At 41.6% G+C, this 21,403-nt stretch overlaps 1 protein-coding gene across 1 annotated transcript in view; it reads right to left on the reverse strand.

The window, feature by feature from the left end:
• pappaa (pregnancy-associated plasma protein A, pappalysin 1a) overlaps positions 1-21,403 on the reverse strand; it is a 119,048-nt gene that overhangs the window by 78,820 nt on the left and 18,825 nt on the right. Inside the window, exons 3-7 of the mRNA XM_084745800.1 lie at positions 18,642-18,787; positions 18,035-18,328; positions 16,974-17,166; positions 16,540-16,661; positions 5,899-6,400 (exon numbers count right to left, since the gene is read on the reverse strand). Of these exons, the coding sequence (XP_084601926.1) occupies positions 5,899-6,400; positions 16,540-16,661; positions 16,974-17,166; positions 18,035-18,328; positions 18,642-18,787 (1,257 nt within the window). The remainder of the gene's footprint in view (positions 1-5,898; positions 6,401-16,539; positions 16,662-16,973; positions 17,167-18,034; positions 18,329-18,641; positions 18,788-21,403) is intronic.

Raw genomic sequence — 21,403 nt, forward strand, 5'->3', positions numbered from 1 at the left:
CTGCTTACTCCTGAGGAGACTGGAGGGGAGCCATGACTTAGAAATCCCCTGTTGATCACTAAAAGGCAAGACCTCTGATTGTCTGGTATTGCAAGACTGTATTTATCTGGGCTAACAACTGCAAACCCGCCAGCAGTGTCACTAGTAGCCCGCTACTTTTTGAACCAGACCCCACAACTTCCTCCCATAAGAAGCTGTGTCAGTTATAGGTCTTGACTAATCTATTGCAGAGGTCTTTCCACTAAAGTCCTTTTCTAACAGTTCCAGTCTCACTGACTTGATTCAAAAAGCCAATCACTGAATTCTACCAGACCTGTATATCCTCACTTATTTATTGCAGACTACGCTAAGAACTCCAATGTCACTGTGCCATTAACTGCTAGCTGCTTAGGCCACATGGGCAGCTCCCATACCTTTAATCACCTGAAGGCCTTGATTCAGGACTTCTCTCCCAGATAAAATGTTTGGCTCTGCAGTACAGGAAGCCTCTAGGCTCCTCCAAGACACAACAGAACTTCTCTAGTCCAATCTGTTTAGGTCTCAGTTGAGGGGCTCTATAGTCACCTGATCTGAGGGAACATATGAGGGTACTGTGGCCTTTCTTTCTCCATGGTCCTGAATAAAATGTTTGATTCTGCAGCACACCAAGCCTCTGAGTGTGGCATCCAGGTAAACACATTTTCAAGAAAAAGGGCTCCACCTGGACATGACAGAACTTCTCCAGTCTAATAGTTTAGATCTAAATCAAAGGGCTTTAAAGTCTTTTGAGCCTTTGAGTACAGAAGATCAGATGCCTCCTTAGTGAGTTTAAAAGAACAGAACTACTTTGGTCTTTGTGCATCACAGGGAAAGCAGTGTGATTTATCGTTTTGTTTGTTACAGAGGCTTAAAAGTTAATGCCATTGTAAACAAAGTATCTCAAGAGACTATCAAGGTTATTTCAGATATATACAGATCCAAGGATATATCCCTGATCTAATCCACCAGTAGTGTTTCTATATCCTGTGCTGGACTAAGAGCTGAAGTATGCTGCCAAGCAACATGTGTTAGCTGGGTGTCATAATGAAACTTTGGTGCTATAGTTTAAATTGTGCTCTTCCTCATAGCGTGATAATAACTGTTTAAACGCGGCTTTCACCCTGTTCCCAATTAGATGCATGCTTGAATCCTCTTGAGCTCGCTACTAATAGCCACGCTGTGTCAGGCAGGGAAAACTGAAACCGAACACGTGGCACAGATGTACACAGTTCTATGAATTCTCCATCCCTTAGAACTTGGTGAGTGGGATGTACCGTACAGGAGCAACATTTAGAATGACAGGGACATTAATAAATGGCAAATTTGTGAATGAGTTTATGGCCAGCGTCATCTTTACATCTCACTTGATGTGGTGCAGTCATTTGCGTACGCTATGTGGTGGATAATATCCAGTGATAGACATGACTTCTGGCGGCGATCCAGACACCATAAAACCACACTTTCATCTGTATGTGATTAGATATGAAATGTAACTGATCTGATATGCAACTCACACTACAAAGGATGTTACTCCAGTCGCAGACAAGGTGTCACGTGATAAGATTTCATCGTTGGTGCCTCTTTGTGCATCCAGACATTCTTCTCAAGACCCCTGTAGGAATGGAGGTTTTATCTTGGCTCGTGCTCCAAGTCAGGCACAAGGCACTGTAATATGCCTTTCAAAGGTGTTTTGATAGCACCAGGTGATTACACATGGAAGCATGTGCTAATGTATGTGCCTGCTACTGAGAGCAAGAGGAGTGTTTGTGTCTGTGTGTGTGTTCAACTGTGTGTGTTCCTGCCATCACTTATGTGTGCACTCAGCTTATATGTGAGCATGCATATGGATGTGTTTCCGTTCTGTAGCTGCTTGTTGTTCTTGGCTGAGAGATCCCAGATGAGAAAAGCAGATAAATTTAAGGACGTTGAGAAAATATCTTAGATTGAGCCTGCAAGAACAACAAACAGGGCAATGCTCCTTTTGTCGGGGTGGCAGCTGACATGCATTTGAGGTTTTACTCCTGTTGTATGTATGTCTAGTGTGTTTAGACCTAAAAGAGGTACTTTCAAAGAGAGAGATCATTTTAATGGCAAATACTTATCTTTGTAGAGGGCGTCTGTGTTGCTATGGTCAACAGTTCATTTTTGCACAATGAACAACCCCATTTTTGTGATGTCATCAATTAACCTAAAGGTAGAAACATAGATGTCAAAGACACCAGTTCTGATATCCACTTTGCTATAATAGCCTTTTTTATTCCTATGTAATATGTCCGTTTCTTATGTTGGAATACAAACTGCTGGAGAAATTTTGGTGAGAGTACCAGACATCCCATTACTCCCCATGAGGGCTACACTGTTCACTCTGTCTGCAACTCATGAATGGTTCATATTAGGACGATTACGCAAGGCCAGCATCCTATAGGGACAGAGAGTGGGGGGTGGAGGGGGTGGTGGTTGAAGGGAGGTCAGCCTGACGTGAAAAGAAGAAATTGTTGAGAGGTAAAAACCAATGAGTGATGAAAGGGACTTAAATTTTCTAAAGAAATAAAAAAGTGTAGCCCAAACCTTCACAGTTTGAACTATTGAGGATGAAAATTAAATTCAAAATAAATACAGTTTAAATTTGAAATACACTCTCGTCACCCTCCCCTTCCAAGCAGGTAGGACAAACTGAAGAGGCCAAACTCATGAAAACTGATTTAGACCCTGTCTAGGTTCATAGATGGCACAGCGTACCTTACAAACTTTTATATCACACTTATATCATCTAGATTATCTTTTTAAAGAACAATTTGAAAATGTTGTCAGTTGTCCGGGCATAAAACCAATGATATTGATCTTAACAAATAAAAACAGCTATGGTGTTAGTGCAAAAAAAAGAACATTTAAATAAAAAAATCTTATCACATTGTGGCCTTCAAAAGTCACATTAAATCATAGATTTGAAGAATCATGACACCTTTACTTATAAATGTTGTATTACATTCCTGCATATAAAACATAAAATGTGACATTCTTGTGTCCACAATAAAAAGAAAAAGAGCTTGAAAGAGATGTTCAGACATTGCTTACTCCCTTAGAGACACACACACCTGGGCAATCACAGTGTGAAGTGTACCTGGGATTGTCAGTTTCAGAAAGTTACAGAAATTGGAGGACACAGTCCTGGCGCCTTTTCTGGTACACACAAAGAGTACTCACAAAGGAGACTGCCGGAGCGCAGAGCTATTTTTCACAATTAGACAGAGAGTGTGCAGCACAAAAAGCATAAATTTAAGAGGAAACACGAGGTAGACTGATTTCTCAAGCAGCAGCAGACATGTCAGCAGAGTGGGTAAGGGATGGATGGGGAATATAATGGGTAAGAGTTGTGCAGACCCAGGGAAGAGTCAGATTACAGAGGGGGTGTGGGGTGGTAGTGATGCTGGGGGAGCTGCCCTCTCTCTCTGTGGGCTGGGAGGTCTCTTCACATCAGCTCTGAGATAGGCTTTGACTGAATGACAGCTCTGAAGCCCACATCAGGAAGAGGATTAGCCCATGGGCTGGGGTACCTCAGAGGGATGGGGTCAAACTAAGCCAATCCATCTACCCTCTCTCTTCATACTTTCTCGACCCCCTAATGTTCTCCTCCATCACCTACTGGCCCCCTTGAGCCTAGCAACGATTTACCCCCAACCGGTCCAACCTCCCAACCCTGCGTCTCCTTTTCGCTTCACCCTTCTAACTCCACGCCATAATTTACTCTGTCACCCGGACCTCCCACCCTGACCTCCCAGACCCTGGCCATTCCAAACAAGCCATGGATGAAGCCAGGATGTCAGTTGTCCTCTTGCTCAGTTTGCCCCAGCTCAGGTGAAGGCCAATGCCCTGACAGTGGGAGGTCAATCACCCCCCCCCATCAAGACCTCCGTTGCCCCATCCAACCCCATGGAAACACGTTGTGAGAAGAAGCAGCTTGCTGTGTGGTCAACAAAAGCGTCTCAGCAGCTGGACCAGGGCAATCAAACAGAGCACTTCACATTGGATTTGTGGCATGCCAAAACATCTGAGTGAACTTTGCTCTTTACCCCACCATGTCAAAGGCTATGTTTGTTATGAAACAGTTGAGTGTGATGGGGTATTATCTTAGCCATGAAACTCTCAACAAATGCTATAACATAACTGACAAATTTCTGACTCTAAATTCTTCTGTTCGACATACATTTTGTTTGAATGATTTATTTGTTGAAGTATGCCACAGTAACAGTAGAGTAGTGGCATGACATGAAAACAGATACCAGAGCAGAGTAATACTCAAACAAATCATTTAAATTCATCAATTCATCTATAAAAAGAAAATTAGTTGCCAATTTTTATGGCAATCAGTTTATCATTTCAGCAAGTTTTCAAGCAAAAATGTCAAACATTTGTGGTTTCCAGCTTCTCAAATGTATGAATCTGCTGCTTTTCTTTGAGCATCTTTGGGTTTTGGACTGTTGGTTTAACAAAAGAATCAATCTAAAGATGTCACTTGGGACTCTGGGACGTTGTGATGGGCATTAATCACAATTATGTGACATTTTTACAATGATTTATTGTGAAAATGATCTGCAGATAAATCAGTAATGAAAATAATTGTTAGTTGCAGCCTTACTTCCCCTGCATCAGTATCCTAAATTAGATATACAGGCCATTGTCCAAGCACTGATTAATAACAGAGAGTAACTTAAAACACTGCAAGATTATTATCTTTAATTTTATTATCAAAATTATTTTTTTAAGGTTTTCTTCCTAACATTTTAGGTAGATGCTTTATTTAACAAAAGACAGCAAAAATGTTTTGTGGCTTTTACACTTAATCTTCATTTGAATAAGATTTCAAAGGCTGAGACACAGATACTTATACTTGCTAGAAACCCCTGACCATCTTACAGAGACAAGATCCCATATGTTCTCACAACAGAAAATAGTCAGCCAGTGCCACTGACCACTACCACTGGAATGCAACCACAGCTAGTGAAATATACCACAGCAGCGAAACTACCTACAGTACATCAATAATCACTGAAGTGTGCCAAAACCCCCAAATAAATACATCCCTACTGCAGACAGCCTTCCACAGACACTGCAATTCAACCAGGAAGTTGCGCGCGGACATGGAACGTAGGTATCATCGCTCCATCTTGCATAACATGCATACTCACCCTTTCGCCTCTTATCAAGCACTTTCCGTCTCATGTGAACCACGCTGACAGCACGATAGTGAGATGGCATAACACGCAGCAGTGCCATGTATAGCACAATCTTTATCGAGTCAGCACATTCCATGAAAGCAAAGCACTAAACTCTCACCACAGTGTGCAGATAATACCTTTAACAAGCCATCTGTTTGCCTTTGCTTCGTGGAACATGGGAAAAAACAAATGTAGGCAACGATTGACCTGTGACTTAGGAAACAAATGTTGGGCTGCAGATTTGAAACTGCAGAAGCGGTGGTGGCTCGCTAGTGCTCCTGGGGGCATTGAAAAGGATATCTGGTATTACAAGAACATATTTTTGTGGATAGTTTCCACAGATAAACAGCTTCTGACTGGCGTGTCCAAAAACCCCTAATTACATCATACTGAAGCAGGAAGCTAAATGGCAATCACTCAGCAATTTTCAATTTATGAAAAAATATTTTGTATTGTTTCAAAGCAAAACATGTGTCCAAGTTATTGTGTGGCTTTCTTACTCTGCTTGGTCTTTCTTAAACCTTGATAAGAAACAAACTTTTATTCTATATGTTATTTAAAGTTCAACTCCAGTCAGGAATGTCAGGGAGAACATATCGAGTTTTAATCAGATAAAGCCAGTCAGAGATGACGGACGTAGAACTTCACCTACCAGGTCACTCACCTGTCTGTGTATCGGCGGGTGGGTTCATTCAACATCAGACCGTGGGGTGCATGGGTGAAGGGCGGCTGGCGCAACAGGCGGTAGCGTAGCGGTTGGCAATGCCTACAAAGTGCGCTGTCTGGCTTGGATGCCAAGAGGGTGGCATCAATCTCTAGGTGTTGCTCCATAGTAAAAAACTGTACCCCATACACCTCTTCTTCGATGTCCAGCTTCAGGGTCAGCGGGGTGTCACAGAAAACATTACTGGGACCCAACGAAATGTTGTTCCCACTGACAGTCAGCAGCAAGATGTTGTGGATAGCTGGCAGTGCTGTTTCCTCGGGGCTAAAGAAGGTGACCCACACGGTCAGTGAGTCTGGTATCAGCGGGTAGAGGAACTCTAGCTGAAGCATGCAGCCCTGAAGTGGGCACTCGGACAGGCCGACAACACCTTGCTCGATCCCTGCATTGGGGCTCCAGGTGCGCACGCTTGGCTCACAGGCCTGCTCCACATCTGGAGGGCCTGCGGGATAAGATAACAAAAAGAGACACACACAACATGTTAACAATAAAAAAGACCTTAAATAATTCAAGGATACAAAAAAATGACATTAAATATAAATCAGACACAAGTAGAAGAGTGTGCTAAATAGAGTGCAGATCTCTGCCAGGAAACCTAAAAAGAATATTTGGATGTTACCCGTTTTCAATCACCAATATTTTGATTGATTTTGGCATTAGTGTATAAAGTCTTGGCTAAAAACATGTTTTGTGAGGTGACCATTGACACAGTGATGTTTACCTTTGACCACTAAAGTTTAATCATTTAATCCTTGAGTTCAGGTGGACGTTTGTACCAAATTTGAAGAAATTCCCTCCAAGAGTTCACAAGAATGCCAGAAACACGAGGTCATGGTGACCTTTACCTTTGACCTTTAACCACCAAAATTTAACCAGTTCATCCTTGAATCCAACAGGTCACCTCTGGCCACAGGTGTGGAAGCATAAAAAAGGTTTTACAAGGTTATTAAAAAATTGGGAATCACAGAGGTAATTCAGTATTGATTAATCAATAAAATATCAAAAATTTGGGAAAAATGTTCAGCACTGTTTCACAAGCCCAAACTGACATCTTCAAATTGCGTCTTTTGTCCAAGCAATATTTCAAAATCCAAAGGATCTTCATTTATTATCAAAAATGACAATGAAAAGCAGCAGCAAATCCTTACATTGGAATTACAAATTGATTATCAAAATAACCCTACAAATATTATTTGGATTGACTAATCTATTAATTGTTGCAGCTCTAGAATTATTGTTAAATAAAATAAAGACGTGTAATGATGAATACACATATTTATGCTCCAGGTCCTTGAATTCTTCAAAAGATGCAGGTAAGGCAAGTGATTTTGAACTAAATTATGAATCTAATTGCATTTTATGAGTGCTGACAGGTCAAAAATTTGCATCAGTGATCTTTTGAGTCTGACTTCCCTTCTTGCAACATCAAGGTGGAGGTGAAACTGAGAGTTCATTGTGAGTCCATCTGCAGAGGAAAGGCAGAGCTGAGGTGTGTACCTTCTGAGAGGGGCCTGTGCAGGGTTCTCACTTCAGCGCAGTCATTACAACCTCTAACAGTCACACTCCAGCCATATTTGGAGTCCACACACAGCTAACTCGCATTATCCCAAGTGACGTACACTAACATTCATCAAGCACTTTTAGAAGCCAGCAAGCAGCAGACACTATGTTCTCCCTCGATTTCCTTTTGTGCATTTCCAAGCTGGCAACCAACGAAGCCATTTGCTAACCTCATTTCTGGGCACCGTGCAAAATTCCAGTGTTTAATCAAGTGAGGACTGAATACGGTTTCCAAGCCACATTATCTCAACACATTTATTATTGTACTGTAAGTGTGTGTGTGGCCAGAGTGGAGGTGAATTAAAGAAAAAGAGAAAGAGAGACAGAGAGAAAGAGAAGGAGAGGGAGGGAAAAAGAAGGGGGGGGGCTGAACTAAGATACTCCAAGAGCTTGGCTTCGCTCGGCTCATGTAGTCCTGGCTTTCTGGGTACATTTTCATTGAGTTTGCAAGGAAAGGAGCTGTAGCCACTGAAAATATTTTGTAATGTCAGCTGTTATGATGGGCCCTACTCCTGGTCTGGCGCTGTTGCTAATGTGGTTGGAGATTTAAGAGGAGACAGAATAGGGGTGTCATCCACTGTGTAACCTAAGGCAATGTAAACTGTATTTCTACGATGCAAAGATGTATCCATGATTGGCAGTACAATCTGTGCACGCAAAGGGGTTTGAAATCCAACATCAAAACCACACTGACTCACATTTAATTATCTGCTTAATTGTAGACAGAGCAGCTACCTGCAACAGGTCATCAAAATTCACAATGTCTCAGCCCTCCAAACTCCACAGCAGAATACAGGCCGCTCGAAAATTTATATCACATGCCTACCACTACATAAACAGCTCAGCTCTGAAGTGTTTGACCTATAATTCCCTTAGCGGGAGGAGAGGGGGCCTCAAGGTGACTGAGGCGTCCAGACCTGAGCTTTGAATATGAGCCATTCATTCTCTGTTGATGAGCTGGTCCCATCTGTTTAGTCTGTCGACAAAAACACCCGTTCTGGGGAAAATGAGTTAAATACATTAGGCATCACTCCAGTGTGACTGGCCCTAGGTTCAACGTAAACCATTGTCTCTATACTCTCAATACTCCTCACTATCCCATGGACATAGGTAGAGGTCTGGACAAATGTGACTGAAACGGACAAGGTTACATTTCACCGGAATTTGGGAGGGATCAGTGTTGGTATCCTTCATGGAAAGGAAGCTCACAGCTGCTTCCAGAGTACAATTATTACAAATGACTTGTGGAAAAATCAGGTGGATGATGGGCCTCCATTATTAAATAGTAGTGATGGAAAAATCATGATTCAATTTGAAATCTCTCATTTGAAAAGTTTTTTATTCTGTTAATGACCTCAGAATAGATGGTATTGATTGTGTATTGTGGAGCACACAGTCCAGCACTGGTCCTGGTGGTTTGGGATATGGAGTTCAGACGAAACATGGCCCCGTGCTTAAAACAATGCAAATGCCTGCATTGGTGGGGGTCATGTTGTTTCAGATTCCAATGAAAAGATGAAATATTATCCAGGAAGTCTAGCTTGAGTAACAGATCCACGGGTTTGCAGGCTTATCAGACTGGACAGTGGTTTATAATACTATGAGACAGGATCTTACAACTCTGTAAAGAATGGTCACAGTTGCTTATCTTTCATGGTGATGATCGCTGGGTAAACACTGGAAATGCAGTGTTCAAGTTACAAAATAATCTACCACAACTGTGCACTTGCACGAATTTGACTGGCCAACAAATGAATGAATGAATAACATCCAATTGTGTTCCAGGAAAGTTGAGCCTTTTTCACCTTTTTTGCCAGACAGCCCTCCATTTTTTGCCCGACCCCAACCCCCCCAGATGAATCAGGGGGGTTCATTATTTCATACAGCCCCAATCCAAGAAGGACAATTTAGTCTCTGGGGGGCAGCGGTCAGTGTTTCAGGGCTTCCGTTGTAGCCAGCAGATATAACAGCTATGGGGGCCAAGACTTCTTCTGCAATGTGCCAGTCATTGTTTATCATCCAATTAGCAATTTGAGATGTAAGAATGGAGTTGGACTTGAGAAACAATGTCTAAGACCAGATTGTTTCACAAGTATGACAGCAAATAAATTTTTAAAAAGCTACTGAAAAGCTACATTGTCATCAGATGATAGTCTGTGGGTTCCGAGACCGCATTTCGGCCAGCGCGATCCAGGTCTTTTGCTTTCCACATTAACTGTTTATCTGCACACAACTGTTGTCCACTCAACACCTACACCTTAAAGCCAAGGGACACTCCTTTCAAGAGAACAATGTTTGTATTTTGAGCCATTTTTGTTAACCTGGAACGACCATCCCTCAACAAAGGAGGAGGTCTACCACACAATATATCTGCCAATCTTAAGATCACTTCCCAGGCAGTTTAACACCCAGCTACACTCATGTGACTCTAACGACTCACATGATGGCAGGGTGAGTCAATGACTCACATGTGACTTTAAAGACTCTCATTCACACCTTCACTCAGGTGAACCTTCACTCAATGGAACATGAGTCACATGCCTCTCAAGGTGTTAAGGACCCCACAGAGGTTAAATACCTGGAACTCCCAACTAATCAGTCGGAACTGAAGAAGCCTCTTGGATGAGGTCTTCAAGAACTCTAGCAAGTCCAGTTGCCTACGACAACCTTTTCTGGGAGCACTGTCCGCACAAACATAATTGCTCAATACTACTCAGACAGCAAACAAACTAAACTTTTTAGGGTAAACGTTTGTAATATCACATGACAGCAGCATGGTGAAGGGGTGCTTTGCATTTTCACCTCATGCAAGAAGGTCATTTGTTCGAATCCCAGTTCGGACATGGCTTTCCGTGCGGAGTTCGCATGTTCTCCTCATGCCTGCATTGTTTTCCTCCAGGTGCTCTGGTTTTCCCCGCCATACATACAGTACAGTATGCGGAGAATAAATTTGGGAACAACAGGGATATACTCTGCTTGGGTCATTTTCCTGACACATTTTTAAATCATCCCCCGGTCAATTATTATCAAGTCGTCTGAGTATTGCGTAATGTTGCATTGGAGAACTGGGAATCCCATAATAAGCAACTGTGCTGGCCAATTAAGCTTAATCTTTTTTATGCACAGGTAAAGAAAAAACTACTGATATACTGTTCGGAAATGAGGATGATCAATGTTCGATACAACCTACGGAAATCAGCTAAAGACCGGCTGGCAAAGTATAACAGGATAGATGCAGGTGCCTGCCCACTATCCAGGCATAATCCTTTTGCTCTGGAGAATTGTACTGATCCACAAAAAGTCCTGAGAGCCGGATGAATAAACAGACAGGGATATGTCCGGGCATGCACGCTTTATGCTTTCTAAGAAGTGTCTGGCTCTGGCTCTCACTATCGATGACTCACTGTCACACACTGTTACACACTTCCTCACTTAGAAGGCAGACATCAACCCCCTCCAACCCTTTTGCCCTGACACACATACAAACAGAGAGACACTCCACAGACACACTTCATGAGGGCAATACACACTCTACGGCTTGGGAACCAATGTCACATCATGTTCCGTTCGGGGTATTTTGGAGGTTAATCTGTCATCGCTGTATTTAATCATATGGAACTGTCGATTATAAATCACTACAGATTGATATTTTTTTACTGATAGATGTTTAGTGAAATCATTTAATAGGAAGGTAATGACCGGCAATGGATGTTAGAGGATTTAAAATTCAAGGATAGATGTTTCCTTAGTTAAAACTTTTTTTTTGCCGATAATAAAAGGTTTACCAGAAGAAACTAATGATTAAGAACAAACTGACAACTGTGTTTCAGGTGATGTATACATCATACAGCCTCTACCATCTCGGGTGAGCGCAGAATTTGTCCAGATATGCTACTAACGGTGACACAGCGGATCCGCTTGCAATTTCTTCATCTGCAAAGTGTCATAATTTTCTTAAGTCAGCCTTGTTTCTATCATTGGGAGACACTTTACTTGCTTGTAATTCCCAACAGCTCCCCGTTTTCCTTCCAAACCTTGTCCTTTTTGAGGATATTCCAATAAAAAGGGTGCTCTGGATAAAATAAGACGTGCCACTTCTCAGCTTCTCAAAATTAGACCCTCATCACTGACTGCTGACCGGAAGGAAAACGTGAAGAATGTCAGCATTGATTTTGATCAAAGAAAACAGGTTTGACGCAAAGCAAGTATGCGAAATGCTAACAAGCAGTACATCGCTTAGCCTGTTCACTGACAAAGAAATTCTGAGTGAGAAAAACTCAAACAATCTGATGTTATCTCATTCGAATCGCCTCCAGTTAGGAAGCGGTGTAACAAGGGAGAAGTAAGCCGAATGTGAAGGAAGCTTTGTGCTTTTCTCTCTGTGCAATAAAGGGTTGTAAATGTTAAAATAAAATAAATACTCACTCAGTTACATCAGACATCAGGCCATTTTCTCAAGAAGTTTTGACAGGTAAGAGAATGTCACTGTTTGTCTTCGATCACTTGTTTTTGTGTTTCCTCATTGCTAATTACATGAAAAAACAATGGGTCACAATGAGTGATGTGTGACTATTCTCATGCGTATTTCCCTTTTTTCTGTCCCAGATTTAGCTCATCAAAATCATTGACATATATAAAGATGGACAATATGACTAGACTTGCACCGATTAATCGGCAATGCTCGGAATCAGGCCGGTTTTCACGTGACTGGCCTTGACCGGTGACCGGCCGGTCAGCGTCACAAATCCGGTTCTGTGCCTGTCATTGTCACACACATGTTCTGCACGATGGTCACGTCATGCGCGCAGCAGACAAACTGACCGTGACGTCAACACAGCGCTGATAACAGCTACACACTCAGACACACGTCTGCATGAAGCTGGTGTCAGAGACAGATTCCAAGAACAGGATAAAGAGAAGACAGACAGTCTACAACGGGACAGAGCAGCTGACAATGTCGCAAAACAGCCGTAAACTCTCTCGCACTTCAGGCTAATGCTAGCAAGCTAGCAGCAGACTGCTGTTCACAGAGGGACAGTTAAAATCTCACCTCCTGTTCTGGCTGAAGAATAAACATCCTGTGTTGATGCGTCTCCTCAAACATTTTCTCATCCAGACACGTTTAACTTCTGTGTTTGTTTTTCTCACGGCAAAGTTTTACTTCAAACTGTTGCACCGCGTTAGTCTCCGGTTTGTTTACATCTGCTTCCACAAAAGATCACGTGAAATCGCGTCCCACGAAATCCCGCGAGATGATCTCGCGAGATCACGTTCACCCAATTCATAATCTTAATATAAAATTATAATAAAGCCTGGTTGTAATCTGGATGATTTTGGAGAAAGTATTAAATGAATATTTAATAGTCAGTGTCTAATTATGAACATATTTACAAGAAAAGTTGCAAAAATGTTTGTGAATGCTGTCAATTACAGTTCTTAGAAAGACTGAAAATCGGAACCGGCCAAGAAAGTTGAAATCGGTGCAAGTCTAAATATGACAGCTCCCCAAAAGTGAAAACAGAGCAATCCGATTGTCCCCTGGTGGCTGCCATACATGTCAGTTTTTTTTTCTCAAAGCTGGTTTCCGTCATTTAGGTAGCTGACAGATTTTCAGTTGTTAATTTTCTCATAATTTTGCTTTTAATTTGTTATTTGATTCTATAAAAAAGGGTTTCACATCGTGATTGACAGCTGAGAACCGATCGCAACTGAGTGAGCCAGGTTTATAGGCAAGAACTCGATACCGCTGCTCCAACTGCGAGTTTGGCTTCAAATGATGCCACCAGCACAAGATGGTAGCGCCCGTATGCAGGATGTTTTGGCTTATTTTTTGTACAGTGGGAGGAAGTGACTGGTTATGCAGGATATGAGAAGGAATTAGCTACAGTAATTAATTCAGCTCTGGATTATGTAAAAATCTATTGCTGACAGGGAATTACACAGTCAAATTTAATTTTTGGACTGTTAAAACCAGTGGATGAGCTTTAACATCTTTGCTGCAGTGAAAAAAATGTTTGGGTCACCAGAGTGCTAAAGACCTATTAGTGGGTTCTTGTTGAGAATGTTACTTAAAACAGCCTAAGCATCAAGTGTGTCCACAAGGATTTTACTTCAAATTCTGTGTCACACAGTATGTAACAATTAATTTTGTTGTTGTTTCATATTACTTAGTTATCCTTGTTTGGACCATGGAATAAAACAAGTCTTCTGTTTTCAAATGTCAGCCAGACTAACCCTGTGGCCTGACACTGTATTTCTTCTAGACTTCTAATAATATCTTGGACCTATACATACAGACACACATGCTTGCAGTTAAGACTTATTGGGTAAAGCCATATTTACACACAAGCAAACATTTTGTACATTCTGTATAATGCAAATGCACATGAAGAGCATTATTTTGTAAATGCAACTCCACGTGCACACACACAGCAACAGGAATGTGTATTCACTTAGAGCTACACACACACACACATTCCTGCACACAAACAGTATGATGGTGAACATACACATTCTGGACCTTTCACTTCCATTCATGCACACTGCTGTTTTCAATCAACCCAGGATCCTCCCTTGTGAATGTCACTAACCACATGCAATTCTCCTAACTATCTTGGGTGGTTTCCACCCCACCCAACCTCTCGTACCCCCTCCCTGAATCCATATCCATGTGTGTTTTTGGCTCTTTTTTTTCAGTCTTGCTATTTTTCCCTCCAGCCATATTTCTCCGAGGCATGGAGTACTAAAGATTTATGAGAGCTACTCTGGCTCTGTCTGACCACACCAGCGTTTCCCAGTCAAGTAGTGTGAGGGCAGAGCCCACAAGTCCTGATATAACAGGTGCCATGACTATGCATGCATGCTGATAGATTCATGTAGATGCACATGCACAGTTACACAAGTGCATTAACACACTTATCTTTCAATGCAAGGATGCTTTGCCAATAGTGAAGACTTTAGTTTACAGTATCTTGGAGTCAGTAGTTTGCCAGAATGTCGATTGGAAGTTAGTAACTGCTGGACACATATGCACCATCACAGCAGGAAACGGCAGCTGTGGTATCCAGTGAGAAGCTGGCCCAAGCAGAGTTAACAGTGAATGGGGAGCTGCCACAAACAGGGACCCCTTCCAAGAGGGAAAATAGAGTACAGTTTACACACACAGCATGTTAGACAAGCCCAGACTTGCCTCTGGTACAAACACTATAGCCAGTGTGAAGGCAAGGTTCAGTGACTTTAGAATCTATAGAGCATCCACACGCACGTGGACACCAACGTGCAGAAAACCATTCATGAGAAAGCGTCACAGTCGGAGATAGAGACACAAATAACACATGCTGTTATCATTATTTTTTTAATTGTTGTTGTTGTTGTTGTTGCTGTGTTGGTTATTATTATGTGGGTTTGTTTTGTTTTTTTTGTCACAAGTTATTCTAATCGATGGTTTGTGCATGGAAGCAGCACAAATTGCTTCCATCCACTACAGAAATCATACAGCCTACATACGGTACGGATAAATCTGATTGGATGATGAGTGAGGACTCATTACTATGTTGCTTGTACAGTAAAAGTCAAGGCAAATAAAAAATCAAATATGCTTGACGCATGCACGGGGCAAAATTTGAAATGGATGAACTTAAGCTAAATGTATCTGTATGTCTGAATTTATCATCAGCTGAGAGAGGGGCACTATTTACTTATTAATTTCTTTGTTTGTTTGTTTATTTATTTATTAAAAATGTGTTTTGTTAGATGAGGAATGAATAAGGACAAGTCAGCATGAGTGTAATCAGTTCATTCCCTCAGGGCATTTCAGCTGAAAAATACGATACGCTAACTAACTTTTACTAATGCAAACTTTTATTACTGCGAAGCTTAAATAGTAGGGTTTAGCATGGCAGTTTTGTCCTGCTGTTTAACATTATTGGAGTTACAAAGTTTTACCCAAAAGCATTTGTCAAATTCAGGGGTTTAGTTCTTGTCACTGAAGCATTTTCATATCATATAAACATATCATTCGAACATACGTGGAAAGGTACTGCCCTCACCTTTGTGTGGAATTTCGTTATTACCATTACAGACACATGGCGATGCATTTGCTAGCAACATTAAGGCAACAAATGACCCATAATGCAACATGCTCTTAAAGCAACAGACTCTCACTAACACTACTAGCTTGCTCCATTTATGGGGAACATCTGCTGTTGTGAATAAGTCGATGTGTAGTCCCTGTTTCCAGAAAGCAAGTCCTAAATTCAGGCCACTACAGTACTATGCAGATCTCAACACATGTGGGAAACACCGCTACACCTGAGATACTCTACTGCACACAAGATGTGGTGTCTGATGTAAATAATGCATTCATTAAAATGTTTAAAAAGTGCATCATGAGGGAGAACAGCATGCACACATCGCTGCACATACAGTAGTGACATGCATGATATCCAGAGTATGCTTGATGCTGCCAGAAGCAGAGAGTAATCAGAGGTGCAAAGATGGGTCAACAACTATTTTTACAGCTGGAATACCTCATCTCTAATGCCTGTCCCTGTATAGCTCTTCTAATATGGATTCACAAGCAGGGCAAAAATAGAAAAACAACCAAGATTCCACTAATTTTATTGCACTCAAATACCCCTAAACTGAAATTTAAAAAAAGGGGGAACAGCTAAGACGTGATCTTTAACCTTGGTTTTGGGCCTGAGCCCTAATATGGGAATTGTGGTACCATACAGCACCATCCATTGGGAAGCGACCTCCTTGATCCGTCCCTGTTGTCCCACGGCCCAAGTGTCATGAATCCAGTGAGTCATTTGCATGTTTTGAGGTTGAGTCAGTCACCAAAATTTTTTGAATGTTAGAGTATTGACTCAGAAAATCAACAAAAGGCGAACCTCAAATCATGCTATCGTACAGTAAACCGAGCCGCAAAGAGTAAACCAACAACCACCTTACAATAACAGCATTCGATGCAGTGAAACCTAACAACCAGTGAGTATACAGCATAGTATCATACTGTACCTTCAGCCTCTCGTGGGGACCAGTGTCCAGAAGGTGCACACGGTCGTGGTGAGGAGGAATTGGAGGCATACTGCAGCAGAACTCTCCCCTCAGTGCATTTATCACACACTGATCCCACTTCTCTAGGAAACCAACAGACAGGCACAGCAACCAACTTAGATACAGGCCAAATACACATAATTCATACAGTGTGTAAAGATACAGTAATGACAATATGGTCATATTATGTGACAAATTATGAGGCTTTAATAATGTTTTAAGACAGTGCTTCTAATTATTTGGCTCGCTTTTAGGTGTTTTAGTATCTAAACAAATCATTTAAACACACTATCATTACATTATGTCAAACAATAATCAATAATGTAATTAATCTCTATCAACTTTATTACCATACACACCCGCATCTGTTTGGCAACCTATGTAGCTCATTTCACCTGTCGTAAAAGTGTCCAGAAATCGGTGGAAACCATTCCAGGGTGATGGAATTATGATGCTGCTCAACCACTTGAGGTGCCATTGGCACTGGAGGAGGTTTGGAGGCCGGTTGCCAGGTCTGGTAGATGAGGTCCAGGTAGCAGTGCATCCTCGCCACCTGGTTCAGTGTGAAGGAGTCCGTGCAGGCATCGTCTGCAGGTACCGGAGATAGTTGGTTGGTGTGAGGAATGTGGGTTAAATCATTTCACATGTCTGGATCCCATGAGTAAAATAAACCACCAGATGATATTTTGGAGTAGGGGAGACAGGGGATGATTGCAACACTGTTTGCATTTCTATTACTTACTCATATACATCATTGGACTAGACCAACCAATCCTGCTAATTACCCATACAATTTAAAGCTGATTACATATGACATATTGTTCAGTCAAATCAGATGTTGCAACTGACCCCAACCTTGAAGACAGTTGCAACACAATCAAGGGATGCTTGCAACATGTTAAAGGTACATTAAATTTCACTATTTAACTTTTGCCTTTTGTCTCAATAAGCATAGCATTCTGAAAATATGCACTGAAACAACACTGTTGCATTTAAAACAATGTGATGTTATTTAGTTCCACGATAATATTCTAATATTACTTATTTAGTAATATTTATCAAATTATATTTGCTAATTTGATTTTTTTTTAACTCCAGTGTGGAACTATTCTGTGTCTTGTGTCTTCCTGGTGGGTGGGTAGAAGGTCTAACTGAGCATGTGCAGTATGAGTAGAATGTTTCTGAATGGAGGAATAAGACTTGTTGCAACCGTCCCCAGTCTACCCTATCTTTTTTTAACTGTAACAACAAAAATATTTCAGTTTTGCACAAAAGCAGTGACATACAAGGATGTGCCCCCCGCTGTGTTTCCCATGAAATGTCCCTGCTAAATTCCACACCCGTCTCAGTATGCACACACACTCAACAAATTCCTGTACAGCGACCTCTGTGTGTCATTTTTGTGCGTGTGAGAGGTGTATCTGTAAATGTTTAGCCCAGGTAAAGAGCATCTCACCTGCATAACTCATGTAGTTGTTAAACGGCGTGTGCGTGAAATGCCGACAGCCACAGGTTTCGTTGCCTGGCTCGGGATCGTGGCAGCCTTTGTATTTGGGCGTGGGGTTGGTGTCCGCGCACAGATCTCCGGTCTCCATTGAGGGCTCAGTTTCCAAACACGCGTCATTACACGACTCAATCTCTGAAATACCTCGAAACACGTGGTAAAGGCCGAGACTGTGACCAATCTCGTGGACCATTGTGTCAGTGTGACCAAATGTACCATAGAAGGACGGGTTCAGCACGATTCCACCTGAGAAAACACAGAAGAAGACACAGATACACATGATGTAAACACTGCACACAACACAAAAGCCTACACCTAGTGTGATGTGAAGTGATTGTGGATCTGTAGTAAGATTCAGACAATGCATTATTAATGGGCCTCCTCAGCTTCATTATCACCTTCTTCCCTGTTAGAGCTGTGATGAAGACAGAAACTGCTTGAGGCTTGAACTGTAATTACTCAAAATCAACAATCTGGGCTGCCAAAGAAGCGATGTGTGCATGTGGGCATGCATGCATGCGTGCATGTATGTATCTATGTGTGTTTATTTGTCTTCTACCCAAATGTGTGAGGGCCTCTTTGTCCCAGGGCCAAGTGGCAACCCCCGCCAGATCTTCATCAGAAGAATTGGCAAAGAAGACATTCAGGTGAGTCGAGCCATCCAAATGCAGAATCTCTTTCAGCTCTTTCACATCCAAATAGGCTCTGGAAAATAAAGAAAAACAAGAAAAAAAGAGCATTAAGCTAATGGCTTTGCAATGAGAGTAGTCTCTTCCTTAAGAATGCAGATCTCACCAAAGCAAAGCTTAACAAACAACAACAGCGTTCCTGGCCAGACACGGTTTATGTAATGCTATCTTTCAGAAAAACAGAGCTCAGAATTAAGTCCCTGTTGAGTTTAAATATTTCGTTAAAGTGTATTGGCAATTTAAACCAACAGAATGAGGAATAATTGACCCTGTGAGGTTGGAACCAGTTGGTGTTTTAACCACTATGCCCAAATAAATAAAGAACTTCTCTCCTTGTTCTGCCCAGGAGTGCCTGAAGTAAATCTTCCTCTCTGTGACCAGAATGAGTGTTGACCTCACTATAAACCAACTTGTAGTTGATAATCCCACAACAATCTGTGTTTAGTTTCTTTCGACACACAACAACACTTCTTCACTTGGACATGACCAATAGATTTTTGGTAATTTTCTGTCTGGAAGGCCTGGCACAGCGATTGTGCACCTGCAGCGTGGTTATAAATGGTGTCAGATAAGGTTAAAGAACTGTGAAGAGGGCTGGTATCAATTTCACCCAGATCATTTGTTCTCATTCCATTCCATTTCATTGCAGTCGCCGTTCACTTACACTTGTGTTTACAGGCCATGTGATTACAGACCGTGTTGTTCGTGTTGTTGTCTAGGAAGTGCAGAGGGCAAATAAACAGTACAATACCCCAAATATGCAGTTAAGGGCGTATAGTGTTTTTAGAGTTGAATTGTCGCTTGTGGAGACACGAAACGCCAAGCCGCAATGTTTTTTATGTGTATGGTGATGTCGGATGTTTTATGTCAGAAGCCAGTGAATCATGCAACAACCAGTACAATAAAAAAAATGTTTTTCATTATTTTGTCTGTTTTTGACAATCCCCTCGAGTGTGTTTCTTCTTCTTTTAGACATACAGTAGGGCTAAGAGAAGCCACGGCGAGCCACATAAGTACCAAACAGGTGCTTGTGGTGATAAACCATCTTTTCTGCTGAGAATTAAAATAACATGGGATGTTTTTTTAACATTTTAAAGGGATAGTTCAACCCAAAAGTCCAAAATACCTATTTTTCCTTTTGCTCAAAGTGTTATTTATCCATCTGGATTGTTTTGGTGCAAGTTGCTGAGGTTTGGAGAATATAATGGAGCATGATGTCACTTGGCTTCCTTTCAGAAATCAGGACCCACTTACTCGAGATAATCCCGACCTTGTTGTGAACAGATTGAGCAAACTTTGCCTGCTAACCATATCAGCACGCAGAGGGAAGGATGTATCTGCTCATTGACAAGAGGTTAGAGCTTGTGACAGTACGAGATGTAAACATTAAAAGAAAAATTCATTTGTTTCATGTGGATGCAGGCAGTGAGGATGGAAAATGTAGTCAATTGAAGCTACAAATTCCAACACATTCCATTCCTTTATCCCGGGATATCACAGTGATTTAAGGATGAACTACAGGCTATTTTAACTTGGATTTGTAGTCTCCACCTCTGGGTAGCTAAGGCGCGTGCAAGATGAGTACTTTTGCCACCTAAAGCTACGCTTTGGCCAACAAAGCAATAGCTATAGGCTTGGCTGGTGATACACAGCAACATCATAAGGTCGTCCGCAATGCATCCTGGTACATGCAGACACCGTTGCGTGGCTCTGTGAGCAGGAAAACTCTGTAAAGCCACACGAAAACTGCAGAATTTTCCCTTTAATGGCGACCTCATCGGTTGAGCTCAAACAAACAAATGGACCTTGTCAGCTCACATCAAAACTATCTAGATAGATAACTTGCATTACAGGTAAAACAAAAAATATATATTTTGATTTCAGGGTGAATTATTCCTTTAGTATTGTGACACTGCTTCATGTTTTTTAATGCTTGAAATAAACAGCGAGTGGCTCACACACTTAATATTTGATACTACAGATTAAAATCTTCACACTTGCCCTTAATATACTAAATGAATGTACTATACTGCATATGATGAGGTGCTAGTGTGGTCATTAAACGCGTCCCTGCAGAAACGGATTCCGGACTTTTTGTTGTTGTTGCTTTGTTGTTGTTTGTTAGGCTGTATCTATAGCACAAAATGTGTTTTAACAGTTTTTTTTTTTTTTTCTGATAGCGTCTCAGATCAGGCTGACTCATTCAAGTCAGCTTCAAATTAATTGTTCAGATATTCCGATGTCTCCCTATCCACAACAGTGTTTTGTCTTGGCCCTGGGAGTACTAACGGCAGCACTAACGACTGCAATCATTCAGCACAATGAGATATCTTTCCAGCAGTGAAACTGTCATTCATTTTATGAACACATCAAACACGTTTTTCTCTATGAGCTTGGCTGGTGGTCCTGGCAGACAGCATCAACAAGCTCAGTCATCTCTTGGAAGAGCCAATAATCTGTTGCATATGCTGAAGTGATAGTTTATTCCTCTCCTTTGGCTTTGAGAGGCTTTGGAAATGGATATGCAATGGATACAAGAACGGGAGTTTATCAGAAACAAAACATGACATTGGCCCTACTATCACAAATTAGATCCTCTTCGGATGTTTTGACCTAGTTTGCGTGACCCACT

This window comes from Lutjanus erythropterus, chromosome 20, assembly GCF_056507025.1.
Source record: "Lutjanus erythropterus isolate fLutEry1 chromosome 20, fLutEry1.hap2, whole genome shotgun sequence".
Classification (NCBI taxonomy): Eukaryota; Metazoa; Chordata; class Actinopteri; order Lutjaniformes; family Lutjanidae; genus Lutjanus; species Lutjanus erythropterus.